Genomic DNA, 21108 nt, shown 5'->3' with positions numbered 1-21108 from the left:
GATATTTTAGATTCGATTCTTTTCAGCTAGATTACGTATGTTATTTTTTCTTTTTTCTTTTTTCTTTTTTCTTATTACCTACTAGCCAAGGATCTCCTCTTACAATAGGCGAAACAAAGAACCAACAATTTCGTGATTCGTCTCTCGCTAACAGGGCACTCCGCGTTCCCTTTTAATCCTTCTTTTTTCTGCTCCTTACTAGATCAAAAACGAAATGATATGGACTGGGTGATGCGGATTGAAGATCAAAGATGAAACAAACTGAGTATGACATCGTAACTATAGCTATGGCTGTATTTGGGTCGGATCAGAAGAATACTATTGATTTTCCTTTTTATGTTTTCATCATACATAATAAATCAGTTCGACGACCTAAGTTGGAACTTGGAGTAGAGATTCAAATTATCTAAAGCATCTAAAAAAATGAAATAAATCAAATAAAGAAGAAGATATATAGTTGATCCCGATCCAACGTATCTTCACCACCCTCTGTATTTCCTGGGAGCTTTCAGCAGAAACTCATGCTCGGCCGGCCTCTTCCATAGCCTATATGCAGCAAAGACCCATTCGGGGTGGACAAGGAACTTGTTCTGTTGCAATGCCCATCGAGCATAAGTGCAGGTACTGCTTTCAGAAATCACGTGTGTGACCGACGAGGACGGCTCCCAGACAATTGTTGCGCCCAACTGTCTTGCCATCTCTGTTACCCAATCGGCTCTTCCAGTGAAAATTCGGCAACCCTTGAGAACATCTCGGCGCAGTGACAAGAGCTCCGTCCTGACGTCAACCAACCCTCCTTTTCCATGGTCGTATTGATCAAAGTAGCGCTGGTGGATGGCCTTGAGAACATCAAGGATAATTGCCAGGTGGGGTCTTTCACCTTCGCCGTCGGGATTCTGCGGAGGGCAATCTTTACGGTAAGTGCTCCGATCATTGAAGAAGTAATTGTATGGCTCCACCGGTATAAGATTCGTCGTGTGCTTGGGCCAAGCCTCAGAGTCGTCATCAAGGATTAGTGTGCAGTACTCCTTGGCGAGAACATTGTCGAGGCTCTTGTAGTTGCTTGTTAAGTCCGACCTGGCGATTACCCAATTCCCAAAATAGCAACCTTCAGGATCAAGCAAGTGCACCATCCTGTCAGCATAGGACCGTGTTCCCGTCGTATAAAGGGTCAAGTCGAACATGGTGCTTGCCTCTCTGAGGAGTGAGAGGACGAAAGGTCGTAACTTAGTGATCTTTATGCCCTTAGGGTCGACAAACAGGTCGCCCGTGGTCTTTCCCGGAACATGACATTCTGCAAGGAGGTGCTGCTCATCTGGGATCAAGGCAGAGCAGCTGATAGTGTGGAGTAACGTGTTGTCTAGATCCAAGATGAGGTGGAGCTTCCTTGTGCCAAGCAGATTCCGGGATATACTCTCACGCAATTGCCCAACCTCCTTTCGGCCAACCCTAAACCCCGGCTCGAGATAGTCCAGCTGAAGACCGCACCAGTCGCCCATGCACTCTTTGCACGCGAGGCAGGTTCCTTTGTACATCAGAGGGTGCGTGCACCCGACCTCAGGTTCCAAGCTTGAAGCCTTCTCCAGAATCGAACAGAGGGAGTCGATCATATACGGACCCGAACAATGGAGAAGAGGGAGATTTTGGGGAATTTTCCGCATATTACTCAATGGCAAGAGAGTTTCCTGGACAGCATCCTCGCCGGAGAATGGGACCAGTGGCACAGCCGATGGCTTGTGATCAAAAGAAGACATGCTCATGCTGTACTGGCAATTCAATTCAAAGCAGAGAAATGATTAAATGAACGAGGGAGAGTGGGATGAAGAGAGAGAGAACTATTGAATGTTTCCTCACGGGATGAGTGTTTAGAAGGAAAGACGTTACATATATATAGACATGCACACACATATATATATGTAGCGTTGTATAGATATGCAATCTGGAAATAACTTGGATTCTGTCTAAGATCAGATGAGGGAGAAATTTAAGATTGATATAGATGGATTCTATTGCGATTGTTACTTGCCACTTTGAAAAATAGTATTTTCGGTGAATAAAATTCATCCCATCATCAATTAATTGATTTATGTATTAGATTTACTTTCATATACCTTCTTTCATAAATATATCTTAGATATCTATATTAAAGGAGGGAATGGGAAGACGGTATGGTGGAAAACTCATGCTATATTTTGAGTATATCAAAATAGGGAATCCGAATTTCTAGTCTCCTCTATCCCTATCCGCAAGGATTTATCCCTCTAAGACTCCTAATCTAAAAAGCAAAAAAAGGAGGAAAAAAAATGGAAATCTAGACTTATTTTAATCATTAAGTTACAGATGAATATATGTGTAAAGGCATAAATTTCAAAGGTTGCTAATCCATGATCATACAAATAATATGGTGGCTGACATGGTGACAATGATGATGATCGCCGCTGTCGTGAATGCTTTCCGGTGAGAGAGAGAGGACCGAGAAGGGAGGAAAAAAAATGGAAATAGAGATTTTTTTATAAAAGTTCATTTCATTCATGATTAATAAGAATATACATAGATACGGTCATATATATAACAAACCCCCACTAGAAGCAAAAAAACATATTAAGACCTATCGAAACACAATACTAAGAAATCGATCAGTTTGAACAAGTAACAGATTTATCGACATAAACACGGTTAAAACTATAAGTTGCAAATTCTGAGACATAAATAAACCAACGAAAGGGAAATCTTAATGTGGACATAAATCACGCTTGCCCTTGCCGTTGCCGGAGCCTCCATCCAAACTTATTACCTATGCTTCTTTAGGACCTGTTGCCAAGCAACGAGCTTAGATAGGAAGGAATTAGAGATTGGATGAGGATCTACTAACATGAGAAAGCTGTTAGTTTGTCCCCTAGTGTGGGCTTTTGACCGTCGGGCGGCCCACTGGGCCTAGTTTTTTCTCGACTTTATTAACATTTCTAACCCAGTCCATGTTCTTTTTTTTTTTTTAATCCAGTGGGATTACTAGATATCCTCGACTTGCTAAGACTAATCCTTACTTAAACATTGGCTTGATCATGGTGAGATGGCTTATATGGATTTCGGGCAATTGAACTATAGGTAAAATTTAATCACATGGAACACAATTTATCAACTGTATCACTCTTTATTATTATAGTGTTTTTATCCTTTGAGGTGTATATAACACTTTTGGCTCATTTATATATCATTTCTTATTGCAATTGTTTCGAGTTTTGAAAAACGTATATACTTTTTAACACAATAAAATACTCAATATGATTAATTTTGAATTTCATATAAAAAGGCACGTTTTAGGTAGAACCTCCACTATATTTTTTATCTATTACACTTTATTTCCATGTCCATTTCTCGTAGCCACACTTGTTTCAAAATTCTGATAGAATATATAACCTAAACCCTTCAATGGATTAAAGGGGATCCCGTTGATCACATGGGGACGTGAGAAGTTCTCCAATTCTATTTTGGAGATTATAATACGTTCGGAGTTCATTAATTGTGACTAATTCTCAGCCATATATAAGCTTAATCCTGATTATAACGTGATTCCTCTAAATTTCAGACGTTTACATTTCGAATAAAAAATACCTACTAGATGCAAAATGCGATTTGTCAACCGCACCATCCCGATTCTCTCTTGGAAGCATTCTCGAAACTTTTCGCTTTAGAAAAAGACTTCTCAAAACTACTTTAATGTGAGCATTCCTTGATTCCCAAGGATGTCCTTCCCACCCCCCACAATATTATAAATCCCCTCCGCTCCATCGTCAACCACACATCAATTCTTTAGGTTGCGTTTGGTTTCATAGTAGGATTTTAAAATCAGATTTTGATTTTGATTTTGAGTGGAATAAATGGGGCCCACCTTTAACTTTGTATGAGTTATGTTGTTTTGTTGTGGAAAAAAGTGGTATAAATGGGGCCCACTCTTTGACTTTGTATGAGTTATTTTGTTTTATAGTGGGTAGAGTTAAAGTTAGAATTGTGATTCTAAAATACTATCCTAAAACCAAACAAGCCATTAATCTCTCTTTCAAATATAAGGCAGATAAATTAGGGCCAACCAATCCTTAATCTTGAAAATTAGGAATTCCATGGGAGAAGTAGGAGCATCCAGAAGCGCCATACCAGAGGTGGCCCTTAACTCCGGCCACAAGATCCCGCTGATCGGGCTAGGCACTGCGGCGGGCCCTCTGCCACCTCCCGAGGCCCTTATTGCAATCCTCGTCGAGGCCATCGAAGCGGGGTACCGCCACTTCGACACGGCCGCAGTCTATGGCTCCGAGGAGTCACTCGGCCGAGCAGTAGCGGAGGCCCTCGAGCGGCAGCTCATCAAGAGCCGCGACGACCTCTTCATCACCTCCAAGGTCTGGTGCACTCACACCGATCCGGCTCTCGTCCTCCCGGCACTCAAGGAGACTCTCGGGTAAATTAAGATATTATTTCGCTAAAGTCTAACCGTTTTGGATTTCTGAATCAATGAATTTTTGTAATCATACATAAATTTTTGTGGACTTCGTTACCTTGTTAACTGAGTTCATCCAAAGGCAATAAAATGAATTTGTCGAGATTGTCTACGCGCACATCCACACGCTACTTGACCTTTTTCTCTACCGTCGGTTCCTCCAGGTTGTACGATTAGCACCATCAATGTTGATCTAACGGTTTAGAGGGACCAACATCTCACCCTGATTCTTTCTAAATATTAGTGTGATTATAATTGGATTGAGAGTATCAAGATTCCACAACTACGGCTAACTTACTATTCTTTTACTATAGGAGGTTGGGGCTAGAGTACGTGGATTTGTACCTAATCCACTGGCCAGTGAGGCTGAAGAAGGAGACTAACAAATCAAATCTTACAAAGGAAAGCCTGCTCGACTTCGATGTAAAGGGCACATGGGAAGCCATGGAAGAGTGCTCCAAGCTGGGCCTGGCCAAGTCTATTGGCGTCAGCAACTTCGGCCCCAAGAAGCTCTCCCATATCCTCCAATCCTGCACCATACCCCCTGCTGTCAATCAGGTACATTATGCAATTATATACTTGGAATTAACGCATGTGCATCGGCTCGGAGACAGCAAGAAGTAAGCTCGATCGGTTTTCCATGGTCCTCGATAATGTTGCTAGGTGGAGATGCACGTCGCCTGGAGGCAGGAGAAGCTAAGGGAGTACTGCAAGGAGAAGGGAATACATGTGAGTGCGTGGTCTCCTTTAGCAGCTAATGGAGCCTCCTGGGGCTCCAAGGCTGTCATGGATAGTCTCATCCTTAAGGACATCGCAAATGCCCGAGGAACTACCGTTGCTCAGGTAACTCTTATAAATATGTTGAATACTACTCGATGGGTTTATCAAACTGAACTCGATACTTCTCTGTATTAACTATGAAGCGGCTCACACATTTATTGAGGGTGCCATATTATTGCGTCAATTCTGTGCTGTGTCAAGTTCATGACTAGATGACGTTTATCCAACTGGTTTGATTGTCTTAACATACTTGGACTCATATATAGTGGCTGACTTATCACGGAAAAGTGTTAAGGTCTATACACATTTGTTGAGATTTCCGAACCACCTAACCAGATACTGAGCTTTTGGATGAACCGCTCTACTCCGAGCTCTTTTGACTACAAATTAAAGAATGGAGCATCGGCATTATATGTCATATTCTGAGGAGATCGAGTGTCGAGCAGGTGGCGCTGAGATGGGTGTACGAGCAAGGCGCGAGTGTGATAGTGAAGAGCTTCAACAAAGAAAGGATGAAAGACAACCTTAGGATCATCGAATGGGAAAAGCAACTGACAGAGGAAGAGCTGGAGAAGATCAACCAGATCCCACCATGCCAAGGTGTTAGGGGGGAAATGTTTGTGAATGAGAGTGGGCCCGGCTACAAGTCGCTCGATGAACTCTGGGAATAACAATTTTGTATTAGAGCTTCCTGGCAATTTCGAATTTACACAGCCCCGTAAATCTCGGAAAATTATAGAATTCCTTAGACGGACCGTCCCTTATACCCTCAGTATGTTGGATCAACATGGGGTTCACCACTAATTATTGATCTAACATTCGTGAGGGACCCAGGGACGGTCGGGTAAACCTTCTGTGCCATGTACTCTTTAGTATTCGGGTTCGAGTCAAGCTAGTAAAATGAACTCTAAAACACATTGGGAGAATCACAGGTGACTTTTCCATTTAATGTGTAAATGAGATGGTGCCTGTAAAATATGTTGGTTGGTGTTTGATCAGGATAACTTATTATGAGAGCAGTTAACCGCCTGCAGACTCCGATCGATCAAATTTCATTCGGGTTAACGTGTATATATTATTAACCTCCAACTATTTCACAAATTCTATTAGATAATTTCCAAATTGATGGCTTTTCTCATATTGCAAAAAGATCATCATATAGGGAAAGTATGAATCTCACGCCCGTGATCCTACCTCACCACGTGGCGTGAGAAAACACCAATCAAAATGCATGAAACTAGGGACTTGGTGCTAATCACTCGGATAATTGCCATAATTATTCTTCATTAAAGAATTCTTATTGATTCTTACTCACAACGTCATTTGAGGTAGAATCATATAAAATTTTCTCCACGCCCCATGTTTAATGTGCTAAATTGAATTATATTAAAGTATTGCTATTTCCACCTAATAATAATCAACCTAATTCAAAATCTCACTTACAATGATCAAAAAGGGTGTAGCGCAGGAGAGATTCTTAGGTGATTTTACCTCGCTATGTGGTGTGAGGAAGCACCAATTAAATTGCAATAAACATAATAATAAGCGTTAATTACTCGATTAATTGTGGTAAGTATGTTTAATTAAAACACCCTTATTGGTTCTTCCTTAGCACATTATTGCGATGTATGATCATTTAATATTTTCTCATAATGCAATGACGCATGCCCTCATCTAGTTGTCAAGAGATTCCATATTTAATACGTAGATGGGTTTACTCTTGTCCCTTTATTAAATATTTAAGATTTTTATTTCATTTAACTAGGCCAATGGACTTCTCTTATAACCGTAAAAAAATTACACTTACAATAGTATGAGTTATAAGTACATAATATTTAAGGGGTATTCAATAGAGGTGAGTAGAATTTTGGATTAAGAGAATTTTTAAGCAAACCAATCAGAAGAATTTAACATTTTCAATCCCAAAAATTGTAAGACTTTATTGGGTCAATGATCAAATCAAACTTGATTGCGTGGATTTAAGACAATTTGTTTTAAATTCATTAAAACTGAAAGTATATCGGAAAAAAGAGCCACGTCTTTTTTTTCTTTTGAAAAATTCTAATATGAATCCGTGTGTGACCATGATATACGCTTAGTACTTTAGTTCAAATGTTTAGTGTTTTAGTTTAAATGTTTTGTATTTTTACTATTTGTGATGAATTATATAAAATATTAAACAATTCAATCTTAATACTAAACACTTAAATTAAAAGTATAAATAAAAAGTACTTATACTAATCACGATTATTAAAAATACTAAATACTAGAATTGAAGTATTAAACTCTTGAACTGAGAGTACTACTACATTATGATGAAACAGAGTCATGTTAGTAAAACTCTTTTTCTTTTTTCAATAAGCAGAGCCAAATCAATATAGCTAAAGGAATAGTGTGACTTCGATGTAAACGGCACTTGGGAAGCCATGGAAGAGTGCTCCAAGCTCGGCCTGGCCCAGTCGACTGGCGTCAGCAACTTCGGCCCCATGAAGCTCTCCCATATCCTCCAATTCCGCACCATCCCTCCCGCTGTCGATCAGGTACAGTTGATCCAATACATAAATGTCATTAGGCATTAGGCGTTAAACACTATCCTTAGGCACTTATTAAGGCTCGGTATATAATCTCCGTGCATCGAAAGATATGAAATTCTTTGTCGAGGTCTGCTTTTATCTCAGAACTGATAAATTGTACATCGAGAATGATTTAAGTTTGATGAATCTATGCTTCTGCTGAAATTGGTGGTAACAAGCACCAGAAGAGAGCTGTATATCTAAGGTTTAACCCAAGGTCGGTCCCTCCGCTATCCCGGGTTTAATTAGCCATATAAATAAGCAAAAGCTCGATCTATATGTGGTTAGTAGGTGGAGATGAACGTAGCATGGCAGCAGGAGAAACTGTGGGAGTACTGCAGGGAAAAGGGAATACATGTTAGCGCTTGGTCGCCGTTAGCAGCCAATGGAGCCTCTTGGGGTTCCATGGCTGTCATGGACAGCCTCATCCTTAAGAGCATTGCAGAAGCTAGAGGAACCAACGTGGCTCAGGTATACAGATTACGGCTTCCGGTGTCCTTTTGTCCCCAAAAATCACTACCATTTTCATTTTCGATTGCCCGTCGATCGAGCAGGTGGCGCTGAGATGGATACACGAGCAAGGGACGAGTGTGATAGTGAAGAGCTTCAACACGGAGAGGATAAGAGGCAACCTGAAGATCTTCGAATGGGAAGAGGAACTTACAGGGGATGAGATGGAGAAGATCAAGCAGATCCCGCAGAGAGGAGGAGTTTCTGGGAGTGTGTATGTCAATGAAAGTGGGCCGGGTGGCTACAAGTCTCTTGATGAACTCTGGGAATGGCTAACTAAATTCGTGGACATTTGTATGCCTTGGCTGCCAATGTTATTACTGTTATAAGCGATGCATTCCGCAGATTGGTTACTCAGCCGTGCAATATTCTTGGCCTTGGTGAAAAACTGAGAATTTGAAAGAGTATCTACAATCTAATGAGCAGCAGATGGAACTGAAATAAGACTCATAATCTTCATTTCTAAGTGAAATTTCACATTGTAAACTGTAGTATCCAGCAAACAAAACAGAGGCAGCTACAAAAGTCAGATACACTCAATCACAGATCTCCAACACAAATGTGGTACGAAGAAGAAGACTAGTTACTGAAGATGAGGAGCATTTGATGATGTCTACTGCTCCTTGTACCTCTTCTCCACTTGCTCCAAGCTCTGAATCTCTTTGTAGTATTTGCAGATTCTATAGATGCACCTGCACCCACATAAAGATTCAAACCCTCATGGTCATCATTCCAATACAAACGAAAGGTTCATTCGATAAAATATGAAGGAAGAATTACACTGGAATGTACCAGTAGAGGAGGCAAGCTGAAGCACATAGAATAACATTCCTCTGAGCTTTGTAGATCTGCAATGGCAAAGCTTGAATGAGTGGTCCAATAAAGAGAACCAAAAACTAAATCCATTTTTCCCAAAAGAATGGCTGTTGAATGGACACAAAGATACTCATACTTAAATAAAATTCTCATCTCACGTGTTGACTATCTAGGGGTCGGTGGTCTAACTATGAGCGCAGTTAGCAAGTCCAGGAAAACCAAATCCAGAGACAGCACAAGAATTGCAAAGATCACTAGTGATGTGAGTAGGATCGCTCGAGGAATATTACTGAATCTAAATTCCGATATGAAGAGATCCTCCTCGTTTGATAGGTAAAATAACTCTAACTTCCATATATCCGCTTTATCATAAAGGGATTAGACATCATTACTTGAAGAGGATACAGAAATGCTGCTAGAAGCACATAAATAATAATCTCCTCACAGAAGATAAAGTTGCAGGACTAGCAACTCAAGACATGCTCATGACCAAGCAAAATATTTCCAGGACCGAATCAGGACAATAAGATACCTTCATCCATCAGTTTGTTTTCCACACGGTTAAAAAGCCTAGAGCCCATGTTTCTCAACAACTTCTCAACTTCTCATCTTCAATCCCGCATCCATAACCATCAAATTCAATCCATGTCTCACAAAGTTTGACTATTTGTGTTTGCAATCATGGGAATAGCCAATCATATAGATCGCTCACTCATGTAGTATGGATCATAGACCAAAAAGGTAGTAAATCAGGTAAATTACTAAGCCAAACTTCTTCTACTCACAGATTTCTCATATCGATCTCTTTCAGCAGCAGTGCAGATCTCAGACGTGCACATCATGCGGTGCTCATTCTTCCAGTAAATATCTGCACCGAAAAACATACAACAATCGCAGAAACATTAGCAGCCCGCCACCAAAGATCGGTTATCATTTAATCTCCTCTCTACTCGAAACAGCCCCATGTCAGCACACCAAGAACCGCATTCGGGACTCCCGCCATCCAAGCATTACATCAGTAAATTAAAGCAAAACTGGTTGAAATCGAGAACTGCACCCTCATTTACAACTCAAATCCAACCTTTCAATCAAAGATTTCGCTGTAACATGGCAAATCGACTCCCCAGAATCTCAAAATGCACTGTCGAATACAGTAACCCAAGATCTCATCCACCCAAGAACACCAAATGAACAATTTTCACACCGCAGCTCACTTTCAGGAGTCCCAATCCGAAAAAATAACGGCAAAACAACAAAGACCCACTTTTCCTTCTCTCCTAATGATCCTCAAGATCAAGAAAAATCCGAGATTTATTAATCAAACCGTCGAATTCAAAGCATCTTCTCATGCGGTCAGCGATTGTAGAAGTTTCTCTTACCCAGTAGCTGGAACCCCACAAAGGGGACGATGAAGAGGGCTGGCTGAAGGATGAGAGAGACGAAAGAGACCAATTTTTCCTTGAGTAGCTTCGGGGAGGGGAGGGTCAGGATGAGAGCTACGGCCGCCTCCGCCGCCACCACGTACGTCAGTATCACCCACTGCAACCCCATCTCTCTCTCTCTCGCGCGGGCGAGCTTCTCTGCTTCAGCTTCTCGCAAGTCCTTCTGCCACTCGCGAGACCTTCTTCACTGCTCTTTCGTGTTTGAACTTCGAAGCTCTATTTTGTGCTTTCCTTAATTGCAAAGAAAAAATATCAAAGAATATAAAATTGGAAAAATAAAGTAAGAAAAATCCATTTATTTTAATTTTCCGATTATTTATAATTAATATCTATATATAAATAACTAAATTTAATTAAATAAATTGATATTCGATAGAATGGATTCATTGTAATGGCACTTTTTTTTGTTATAAGGAACATTGACTTAATATAATGAAACAAGATGAGGCGAGAATTTACATTATACACTTTTTGATATGGCATTCATTTTTAATTGGATGCAATTAACATCGGTAGAATTTCCCTTTTTTGTTGCAGTCAGTCATAAGGGATTTTTTTTGGATATATAAGGGATTTTTTTCGATATGTAATAGTTTTGCTATCATCGATCTCGAGTATTACACAGCAGCAATCAAACATTGCATATGATTATGTGATGCTACCCGTCTTTCTTCCAAACCCGATTACATAGGATAGGGCCAATCTGAGCAAGTCATCGGTAATACAGTTAGATCTGCTTGATTGATCTCCAGGAACTTGAAATAAACGTCGATCTGCTTGCTTAGATGCCGAAGCACCTGAATGAAGTCCGCCGCATTATCCTGCTTTTTGTTCATCACTTACTAGGAACAGATCCTGATCATTGCTGATCATATCAGGATCGGTGATTCGACCGCCATTTGCTGCCAGCAGACAGCAATCCAATGAAACATCCAGCTGCACCTTCGCTTCCGAGATAAGCTCTTCTATGGTCTGTGAAACCCACAGAATGATTCCCGGTTTCCTCTGACCATCCCCGCGGTCCCTGGGGTGGTATGGAAATACCGTGCATTTCCTCCGTGACTTTGCTTCCGTGATAAGCTCATCTATGGTCTGCAGCGTGCCTGTAACTGGAATGTCATAGTCAATATAGGACCTGACCTTGAACTGGCGAAGTTATACGTTCATGATTAGTTCGTACTTCAACTGTGTCTATACTGTCCATGGCTCCAGTCCTGGTCAGATTGGCTCCATGAGTTTGTCCGGCTTTTAAACTATAAGACTTACAGCATTTTCAGCAAATTGGTTTTACCTGAATCATGTAGTGATGGATGGCATTATACTGGAAAAGCTATAACAATGATTACCTTGGGGTCGAGAATGATCAACTATCTCATATGATTGAGAGTTTTTTGCGTCCTTGAACAGCGTAACGAGGTTCTTATCTCCACATAAACGAGCTTCATCGATTGGAGTGTTTCCCCATCTGCAAGCACGAATCAGCCAATGAAGTGTACAGACGATAAAAGTTAACGGTCTCCCGTTTTTTCTTCTCTCTGCTCGGAAAATATTGATCCATCGAACCTGTCTTTACACAGAACACTTGATCCCGATTCTAGGAGCAACCTTGCCACTGAATATAATCCTTCTGAAGCAGCTACATGTAATGGCGTTCTGAGATCATAGTTTCTTGCATTCGGGTTGATTCCATAAGCTAAAACCCTCTTCAGGAGGTCCTGGTCCTTTCGTGCGACAGTTGCACAGAGAAAATCACCAGCGTCATCTACCGCAAGTGATGCGCCCGCCTTAAGGAGTAGAGCCGCTATTTGGTCATGGCCATTCTTGATAGCTTCGAGCAACGGAGTGTTTCCAAACTTATCTAGAATGACAGCAAAAGATGGAAATATCTGAACGTCTCATCGCAATCAGAATTCAAAAAGAAAACATCAAAAGAAGCTGCCTTTCAGAACTGGGCTGTTCTGTATTGGGATCCCATTCTAGTCCATTCCATTTTGTCGTAACAAAATTGACCTTAGAAAATTCAAGGCCATACTATGAAGGAAAGTAGATCACCTGAATCGTTTAAGGCCACTCCCTGCTCAATAAGGAAAGACGCAATCTCTTCGTGCCCTGTTGATGCAGCAACGTGCTGTACAAGAAACGACTATGTGATTTTCATAATCTTCAGGGTGAAAAATGCCAGTAAAGATTGGATATATGCAGCATGAAAATTCTTTTGTTAGATGAGTCCTTGGTTTGGATCTCATACCAATGGTGATCTCCCATTGTAATCAGTCACTCTGGGATCTGCACCGGCTCTTACTAAACGTTTTAGCCGATAGAAGTCCCCATCATAGGCAGCACAGTTAATCCTCATTGCCAACTCCGACTCGTGTTTTACAATGAGAAGAGTGATATCTGATTCCAGCAGCTTCTTGCGGAGATTGGAGTCTTTTCCCTGTCGATTACAAGATGACAATCATGGGTCAATCTGTTCCATTTGTAATCGCATGCTACAGCTGGTAGCACTGGAACTCAACAGGAACCAATGACAATATGGTATTCTTTGAATACAGTCTGCATTGATCATGCTTCATATTCACCATAACCACCATCCTATTAGGACACATTGAGTAAATTTCTTGGGAAAATTAAAAGAAGAAAAAACATGGATCAACTGTCTAGAGACCATACGGAAAAACAAATATATTGGAAACAAACATCATCAGATATTATACCTCAAGGATGATGTTTAAGATTGTCCTGCCATCAGAAAAGTTCATTTCGAGGATATCGGTTAAAGCCTGCTTATCAATACGCAAGAGCCTGCACAGTTCGCATGCCTGAACATTGTAAGGCAGAGTAGTGTTCGAAAATATAGGAATTTCGCCAACGGTGCTGTATGCCGGGAGATGCATAGGGAACTCCTCTTTACTATCGTCTTCCATTCTCACTCCTTTCTGCAGATAACTACATCTTGTCAAAAATGCCTGTAAAGTACAATGAACAAGAAGACGATGCCATCCTAAATTACACATAACACGGCTCGTACCAGTGTCCCATTACAGACAATGTAAAGCTGATCCACTGCAGTTTCCTGTTCTATAATAGTTTCTCCCGGAAGAAAAAGTTCCTCGTGTACTTCGACTGCCTGACAGATCGGAACAATCAGTGGTTTGCAACCCAAACATTTTATAAGGAACTGAAGCTACAAAAATGAATCTCATAATAACGGCAAGAAAATGGATCAACATTAGACGTTCAATAGCAAGATAATGGCATAGCTTCATTGTTTGAACTTCAGAATCTATCTAGAGCAAGACTACTCACAATCTGCTTAATGAATCCCGGGGAACAACCCTGGAAAAGAGCAACCTTCTTAAGGTGTGGTTCATATAACTTCTGTTTGATCTGTAAAGCAGTAAAGGTTCACCGCAATTACAAATTGAACTTTCAGCTGAATGAGGAATAAAACAAAAGGTTTCGATTACTTATTTTCTGAATAAAATTCGTTTGATCTGTTCAGTAATACCTTTGTCCTGATGGAATTCGGGATGTCCTGAAGAACAGTCGCCTCAGTGTACTTGTGACTGTATTGTAGTCGTAGATGGCCTTTGACCTCGTTACTTATTTGCTTCCCCAGATTGTTCTTATTCATGTATCTGATAAGATCAGTCATCTTATCCCTGAACCGTTCCGTCCTCGATCCTTTCACTATCAGAGCTGTCATGTTACCGAGCAAGTACGCACCGAGAATCATGTCGAACGACACATAAATCATGATAAATATCATTTCCCGGACATTCACCGCATGTATCTCTCCGTAGCCTGCACATCACAAGCTACATCAAATCAACCAGAAAATCTTTAATAAAACTGATGGTTTCATTGCTAAAAACTTACCGACAGTAGCCATGGTAACGATCGCAAAATATAGCGATGTTATGTAGCGCTTCCAGAGATCGATATCCCTGAAGTGAGAATACTTATAGTCACCCATCTGCAAACTTCCTATCCAAGTATATCCCTCCTTCGAGGCGGGCATGGTGGTAGCAAGATAGTAGAAGATGCATGCAGCTGTGTGCGTGCAGTACAGTTCAACAACTAGGAGCTTCACGATTCTCGTGAACAGGTAATTGATCCTGATGTCCTTCTCCAGCTTCTCGAAAAATTCCGTCACTCTCATTGCTCGACTGAGCCGAATCCATAACATATACCTGATTGGCTCCTTTCTTCCACAAACCTATTCAACGAATACGGATTCAGATCTCAATGTAACATCTAGTGCAGAAAATCAAGCACTTTGTTGCAGCAAAAAATGTCGAAACCTCTGATTAATCGATCTCAATAACATAAATAACGGATAACTTAACAAGAACTTTGAGTGGCCTTTGAAACATGAACATGAAAACCACCATTGACGTTGCAATCGGTGCCGACTTGGCAATACCAAAATTGAACATATAACGGTCCATCAAGCTCAATTTCTTAATGAATTATCTTCGGAGAAATGATCAGTGGCTCGTACCAAAAGCTGAAGCGGGAAGACAATACCTTATAAATGGTATCCCAGGGCATGCATCCGAGAAGATCGACAGTGAACCGAGACTTCAAATACCTTCACCAGCAAGAAGAAGAATATCTATTCCGCCTACAAGAAATTCGATTTTGAGAATCGAACCACAGCTCAATGAGCAATACAATTACCTGAGAGCGATGAGGTAGCGGTCGTAGACCATGGCGTGGGAGTGGGAGTCCTTGTAGGCGACGAAGAAGTGGATGGCGATGTCAACAAGGAAGGCGAGCTGGCCGGCTATGTCCAGTAGGAAGAGGTTTTCCTTCAGCCCTCTGAAGAAGCCGAACTCGAGCGGCGTGAAGAAGGACGAGTAGACCGCCCATATCAGGATGAAGTGGGTCCACAGCACGTACCACCTGTGCCACCGCCAACTTCGTCAGAGACAGAGCTCTCCCCGGAAGAGTTTAAAGGGCAGAGAAGAGGGCGGGAGATTTCTGGCGCCGAAGTGACCGTTATATTATGGGCCGAGCTTGGGCTAGGCTCGGACCAGTTCATGGGCTATGAATGGTTTGTCCTCTCACATACATGTGATATTGGTGGGCTATTTATGACAATGTCATACAATTTCTCTCTCTCTCCCCTCCCCAAAAATCAAGTCATACAATTCCATCTTGAATATTTGCTACGTGCTTGGCAAAAAAAAACAAAGAAAGAAAGAATATGTACTTGGTGCAGGCCCGAGTTTTGTGTGGGTCGGCAAAATAGAAATAAAATTGAGTTAAACTCAATTTTTATGGAGAAATACTTTAATTTATTTTGTAAGTTGTTTTTTATATTTATTCGCAGTTGAAATTTTTTTAAAATTTTTCAACAAAATATTTTATATTTATTCGAGAATTGAGAAGTTTGTTTTATTTTTATCATAAAAATTAATTATGATGGCTATGACCAGACAGTCGAAAAGTCACTCAATTACGAGCTGAGGATATTAAAGGAACGAAAAAAAAACTAATGTGGCACCCCCTCACTGCCCTTACCAACTTTTATATATTATAATTTACTAACTCGTCCGCTCGCTCGCACATTGCACGGGCTTTGATATTTATATTTTTTAATTAATATCTTGCGAAATATATTTTACAAATATAATGCATTGACAACTTATAGTAAATTCATTCCATTGATTGAGAAAACTATTTGGATAGCGACTAGAATTAAATTTTAAGTAATTTTGCATTTTTGTGATCTAAATTAATACTTTGTAAAGTGAATTTACAAATTTTATAGTAATTAGAGATGACGATAAATATATAATAATAATTGAGAATAGTTTCAACACTAATTATATATCAAATAGTTGATTGTATGTAGAAAAACATTTATTATTGAAATATATAAAGAAATATTATACAATCAACTATAAAACTATGCAAGTGATAGAGAAATATTTCAAGATCGGAACCTAAAGAATAATATGATAAAGAAAATGTTGAAATAAGTTGAAAAATAATATGAAAAGAAAATTTTGAAATACAACATTATTAAAATTTAATCTTTTTTTTAGTTTTTAATCTATTTTATAGGCACTTGACTCTCTTTTTCACTTTATCAATTTACCTTATGTTATTCTTTTTTAAAAAAATTTAATGAATTTTTTGTGTGAGGAATCTCTTATATATTAGTGTAAGTGTAGATTTGGATCAAATAATAAGATGAAAATTTATCAAATATAAAGTAAGGAAAATATGGGTCTAAAAACTGGAATTGATTCAAAGATATCCGTTCAATATGTAAAAGAGAAATATTTAAGCAACCTATAAGAATATAATTCTAGAAATGCATATTAATTGAAGGTATCATATCAATTAGTTAAAAAAAATGAATTTACATAAAATAGTGCGCCTATGTTATAATCAATAAATAAAATAAAAATTTTGGTAAAATTAGAACTGAATATTAATAATAACAATTGAAAGAAAAACAAAAGGATTTGATTTTGGGAAGTCAAAGACTATATGGAGTAAGCACCTTGGTTCTATTGATGCATGTCAATTAATTAAAATTATTATAACTATTACGTATGGACTTAAAAAAGATCTACTAAGAATTTTAAAAAAATGTGCAAAATAATTAATTGTATGTATAGATGTTTTAATGTACATAATGGGACAATAAACCACAAGTTGAGGATGTCTTGAAAAGATTGACGTGAAAACTCCTCATCGAAAGAATGGAAGTTCTTGCGAGAGTACTCTAAATTACCTATATATACAGATATACACAGAGATTAAAAGTTGATAATATGTGTTTATATTCTCGTGTTTTATAACTTTCAATAGCTGAAAATTTCAAAATATGCAGTGGAGTATTAATATCACCGGGGAATTAAAGACTGAAACAATGTCTCGTTAATTCTTTGAAAAAGCTAATGTTTACTTCTAGAGATTTTTTTTCCTTTTTTCTAGAAATTTTTTTAAAAAGTAAAGGTAAAAAATGTTTAATTATATATAGAAATGAAAAAAAATAAAAAAATTCAACTATTCAAATTTGTACATGAATTGGAAATGCATTTTTCAATCATAAAAGATGATCAAGGACCAAGTACAAGAATACGAATTAAAGCGAAAAAAAATAGGCACATAAATCTCATTGATGAGAATTGAATTCATGACCTCTTGTTTTCAAGTTGACGCCTTATACCACTGCATCGAGATTCCTTCATTAGAAAATCATTGTTTTTAGTTCTCCACTTTTCCATTAGTTAATTGTTTCCATTTCTATCTTCTAATTTATGAATTTCTTTTTTTATTTTCTTTTCTATTCATAAATTGAATTCAAAATTTCCATGAATGATGATTATCTCAAAGTAAAGAATTTTCTAACTTTATATCAGTAAACATGTTTTTATACTTTTCTATGAAGAAATAAATTAAGAAAAGCAGTAGAAAAATAGAGATGGAAATGAAGAATTAATTCTTTGAAAGTAAATACGGCATGGTTATGCATGAAATCGAAAGCTTGAAAAGAGCAATATGATGATACCATTTTGTCGAAAACGTGAATTTCACATAGGGAACCCGTGACTTTCTTTTCTATATCTCTTTTGGGTAAAGCGCGAATCTATGACTTTTGAGGCAATATATAACTACAAATTGAAAGTTGCCTGTGGAGTTATTTCTAGAGGGCAAGTCACATCCATCTGGAAAGGCCAAAAAAAAAAACTCTCATTTTTCCTCCAAAAATCTTTTCAAAAATAAGTTTGAAAAAAAATCTGAGTAATACTGGCCTTGATAATTTATTTTTGAGAATCTATTGGTTAATTTCTTCTCTTTTTTTTTTGAAATGGTTAATCTCATTTATTTAGATTATATGATCCAAATTAAAAAAAAACCAAAGAAGGAAATTGGCATTTTTTTTAATTAGGTCCCTAGGTCTAGTACAATAAAATAAAAATTTTAATAATTAATAAAGAGATACGGATAGTCGCATTGACTATCAAATTTGGAATCTCTTGAATATTAGACGAGATAGTGCGCAACTGCGCTATACCCTCTTTTAATGCTGGCATTGGTTATATATCATTGAGAATCTATAGGCTCATCTTCCTCTTATTAGATCATATTATCCAGAGTTTTTTTTCTTGGCTACATATTATCCAGAGTTTTTTTTCTTGGCCACATATTATCCAGAGTTTAGGAAACAAATATAATAATTGGCTTTGTTAATTTTAATTGGACTATATATAATATTTGGACAGTTTGCATGAGTTGCTACTCCTAAGGAATAACACTATATTAAAACAAGAATAATTTTATGATGATTGAGGACATACGTACGTTTACCAGCTCATAAAACATCCCATGCAACCTCATCTACTATGCCATCTAAGATGCCGAGTTTAAATCACAGCAACCCAACACGTCTGGTAACGTGATAGATATGTTGATGGGTCCAGCTCCGGATGGGTCCAAACATGTCTTCCTTCGAATGGTCATATTCAATAATTATTGCGACCTCATCGACTGTGCCATCTAATTGTACGTACCCAACTAAGGTATGCATCCACCAATAACTCGAATGAGATTGAATATGTGCGGAGAGTGAAGAAAGAGGGAGGTACCACTCATCGGGATGGATGACAAAGCCACGATCGGGAAGAGGTAAAGAAGAAGAAGAACCATAACGTCTGATATTCCTCCAAACTCTGCTGCTTCTGCTCATTGACTCGTCATCCTTTCCGCTCACCAACTCATGAAAAACTCTCTTCCACGACCATTTTCCAGCTGTATCACCCGACTCTTTAAGCTCGTCCTCGTCATCGATCTCAAAATCGCCGACTCCTTCTTCCTGGTCCTCTTCCTGCCTGCCCGACTGGCCACTCCCCTTCACCTTCCCTCCTCCACGCATCATTGTTGGTCAGACCTGCATCATTAAGACCCTCGTTTAATCGTATCAGTGCAGGATTCACGGCTTCATTAGTTGACCAGGGAAAAAAAAAACCAAGTATGTCCTAGATCTCTCTTACTTAAAACAAAGCGAATGCCTCGAGGAGGAGGAGACTCAGAAGTATTGTTAGTGAAGTGAGGGCTGATGAAGTCGATAGCTTCTCTATTGATCGATTAGGTTCTATACGACATCGTATTTGACTATATTAGGGTGCTGCCTGTGTATGTTTCGATCAGCTGTCTGTGGATAGGACAGGCACGGAATCGTATCCCTTTAACCAACTTTTGCTCGGTCCATTAAATGAGAATTTATAAATAGTGTTGACAACTTTTTATTATTGGCGACAATTAGAATCCCAAATGTACAGAAAACAATCTTTCCGAACAACGTAAACGATGTTATCGGCAAAACTCGAATCAAGTGCTGTCTAAATTCTTTATGGACTGTCAAAATTTGGATGTTCGTATGCGGTCGTCCAATTTACTGATTCATATACATAAAAGTAGGACTAGTTTGTAGTTTATACAAATGTCAAAATATTCTGTAATTGGAAAAAAAAAAGTCAAAATATTCCTTTTTAATTACTAAAAGAATATATGTTCTTACCCTAGCAAAAGTAACATTTTTGTTCTCGTCTCCGTTCAAGATTACGATTATGATCTATCATTCAGAACATCTTTAAAAGTGCACTTTTAAAAATATTTCGAAAAAATATTTTAAGTTTCTTATTATTTTGTAAAAGAACTTACTATTTAATAAGAGTTTGTTGTATTTAAAAAGAATAAATTTCGTACAAAATAATACTTCATAAAATGATAAATTTCTTATTCTTTCGAGGTAAGTTATTATTTATTATCAAAAGTAATAATTTTTTCTTGTTAAATAATGAATTTCTCGTTGAATGGCAAGGAAATTTATCGACAGGATTCCGAAAAATAGTAACGTGGGACTCTCCAATTGCCCTCTGCAATTTACTCTTTTAACGAGGCTAGGGGTGGAAGTTTATCCCTATGATTACTGTCCCCGTCAAGTCTTCTTTTGTGTAATCAAACTTCTGATTATTTACTTCCCAAGGAATCTTCAGCCCAGCCCAAGTTAGTCATCGGGCCGGGCGAGAAGACTTGGATATTGGCCCAAAGCCAGAATAGGCCTAGCTATGAAGCCCAAATGGGGTTTAAAGCGGTGGTGATGCCTCGCACGTCTCAATGAGTCAATGGACATCGAGAGGAGATCGAGCCGAGTCGTTTCGCTTCGCGTGCCCTACCTCCTCTCGCAGCAGCCTCTCAAACTATATATTAGTAAATCATGTATCCTCACCCGATTTCGGGTTAACATTATGATTTCTCGATTTTGCGGTGTCAAGGTGCAACTACACGAATTCTGATACACTACAGATGGTGATGTCCTGCTTGCTTGCACGAGTTTCGGCATTAAAATCGGAGGAAATAACGGCCCTCATTTTTTTATATATATATTTGAGTAGAAAAATAAAGGAAAATAACAGAATACCTGACAGAGACAATTATATTATTGGAGCCGAAGAAGGAAAATGGTCAT

The 21108-nt window shown here is 38.7% G+C and overlaps 5 protein-coding genes across 5 annotated transcripts; 2 read left to right on the top strand and 3 right to left on the bottom strand.

The window, feature by feature from the left end:
- Positions 1-311: 311 nt before the first annotated feature.
- LOC116215125 (RNA polymerase II C-terminal domain phosphatase-like 4) lies at positions 312-1937 on the bottom strand. Its single transcript, XM_031550716.1, has one exon. It carries the CDS (start codon positions 1758-1760, stop codon positions 480-482), a length of 1281 nt encoding a protein of 426 aa, XP_031406576.1. The 5' UTR covers positions 1761-1937; the 3' UTR covers positions 312-479.
- Positions 1938-3983: 2046 nt separating this feature from the next.
- On the top strand, positions 3984-6302 carry LOC116212955 (methylecgonone reductase-like). The gene is made up of 4 exons (XM_031547724.1): positions 3984-4450; positions 4804-5047; positions 5153-5332; positions 5716-6302. The coding sequence occupies exons 1-4, from the start codon at positions 4119-4121 to the stop codon at positions 5938-5940; spliced, it is 981 nt and encodes a 326-aa protein (XP_031403584.1). The 5' UTR covers positions 3984-4118; the 3' UTR covers positions 5941-6302.
- Positions 6303-7695: 1393 nt separating this feature from the next.
- Positions 7696-8681, top strand: LOC116213649 (methylecgonone reductase-like). Its single transcript, XM_031548671.1, has 3 exons — positions 7696-7809; positions 8134-8313; positions 8397-8681. Exons 1-3 carry the CDS (start codon positions 7696-7698, stop codon positions 8679-8681), a joined length of 579 nt encoding a protein of 192 aa, XP_031404531.1.
- Positions 8682-8782: 101 nt separating this feature from the next.
- On the bottom strand, positions 8783-10837 carry LOC116214728. Its single transcript, XM_031550163.1, has 4 exons — positions 10548-10837; positions 9954-10036; positions 9145-9200; positions 8783-9044 (listed from the first exon to the last, which is right to left on the bottom strand). The coding sequence occupies exons 1-4, from the start codon at positions 10717-10719 to the stop codon at positions 8966-8968; spliced, it is 390 nt and encodes a 129-aa protein (XP_031406023.1). The 5' UTR covers positions 10720-10837; the 3' UTR covers positions 8783-8965.
- A 266-nt stretch (positions 10838-11103) lies between these two features.
- Positions 11104-19820, bottom strand: LOC116214726 (potassium channel SKOR-like). The gene is made up of 14 exons (XM_031550162.1): positions 19631-19820; positions 19226-19527; positions 15297-15521; positions 15144-15207; positions 14493-14832; positions 14122-14417; positions 13920-14000; positions 13642-13740; positions 13328-13549; positions 12859-13047; positions 12663-12738; positions 12174-12468; positions 11957-12075; positions 11104-11719 (listed from the first exon to the last, which is right to left on the bottom strand). Exons 2-14 carry the CDS (start codon positions 19513-19515, stop codon positions 11427-11429), a joined length of 2589 nt encoding a protein of 862 aa, XP_031406022.1. The 5' UTR covers positions 19516-19527; positions 19631-19820; the 3' UTR covers positions 11104-11426.
- Positions 19821-21108: the final 1288 nt, after the last annotated feature.

The sequence above is a fragment of the Punica granatum genome, chromosome 7 (assembly GCF_007655135.1).
Source record: "Punica granatum isolate Tunisia-2019 chromosome 7, ASM765513v2, whole genome shotgun sequence".
NCBI classification, from domain to species: Eukaryota; Viridiplantae; Streptophyta; class Magnoliopsida; order Myrtales; family Lythraceae; genus Punica; species Punica granatum.
Note: the sequence above shows the minus strand (reverse complement) of the source record. Positions and strands in the feature narration are given on the sequence as shown.

What these genes read in the sequence shown, in the direction of transcription:
- LOC116215125 (XM_031550716.1), bottom strand. Translation starts at nt 1,760, where the DNA reads ATGAGCATGTCTTCTTTTGATCACAAGCCATCGGCTGTGCCACTGGTC.
- LOC116212955 (XM_031547724.1), top strand. Translation starts at nt 4,119, where the DNA reads ATGGGAGAAGTAGGAGCATCCAGAAGCGCCATACCAGAGGTGGCCCTT. An exon ending in GCACTCAAGGAGACTCTCGG is followed by an intron (nt 4,451 to 4,803) that starts GTAAATTAAGAT and finishes CTTTTACTATAG; the next exon opens with GAGGTTGGGGCTAGAGTACG. An exon ending in TACCCCCTGCTGTCAATCAG is followed by an intron (nt 5,048 to 5,152) that starts GTACATTATGCA and finishes TAATGTTGCTAG; the next exon opens with GTGGAGATGCACGTCGCCTG.
- LOC116213649 (XM_031548671.1), top strand. Translation starts at nt 7,696, where the DNA reads ATGGAAGAGTGCTCCAAGCTCGGCCTGGCCCAGTCGACTGGCGTCAGC. An exon ending in TCCCTCCCGCTGTCGATCAG is followed by an intron (nt 7,810 to 8,133) that starts GTACAGTTGATC and finishes TGTGGTTAGTAG; the next exon opens with GTGGAGATGAACGTAGCATG. An exon ending in GAGGAACCAACGTGGCTCAG is followed by an intron (nt 8,314 to 8,396) that starts GTATACAGATTA and finishes TCGATCGAGCAG; the next exon opens with GTGGCGCTGAGATGGATACA.
- LOC116214728 (XM_031550163.1), bottom strand. Translation starts at nt 10,719, where the DNA reads ATGGGGTTGCAGTGGGTGATACTGACGTACGTGGTGGCGGCGGAGGCG. An exon ending in TGTGGGGTTCCAGCTACTGG is followed by an intron (nt 10,037 to 10,547) that starts GTAAGAGAAACT and finishes TTTTCGGTGCAG; the next exon opens with ATATTTACTGGAAGAATGAG. An exon ending in GAGATCGATATGAGAAATCT is followed by an intron (nt 9,201 to 9,953) that starts GTGAGTAGAAGA and finishes TTGCCATTGCAG; the next exon opens with ATCTACAAAGCTCAGAGGAA.
- LOC116214726 (XM_031550162.1), bottom strand. Translation starts at nt 19,515, where the DNA reads ATGATGCGTGGAGGAGGGAAGGTGAAGGGGAGTGGCCAGTCGGGCAGG. An exon ending in GTCATCCATCCCGATGAGTG is followed by an intron (nt 15,522 to 19,225) that starts GTACCTCCCTCT and finishes GCGGTGGCACAG; the next exon opens with GTGGTACGTGCTGTGGACCC. An exon ending in CGGGATTCATTAAGCAGATT is followed by an intron (nt 13,741 to 13,919) that starts GTGAGTAGTCTT and finishes CCGATCTGTCAG; the next exon opens with GCAGTCGAAGTACACGAGGA.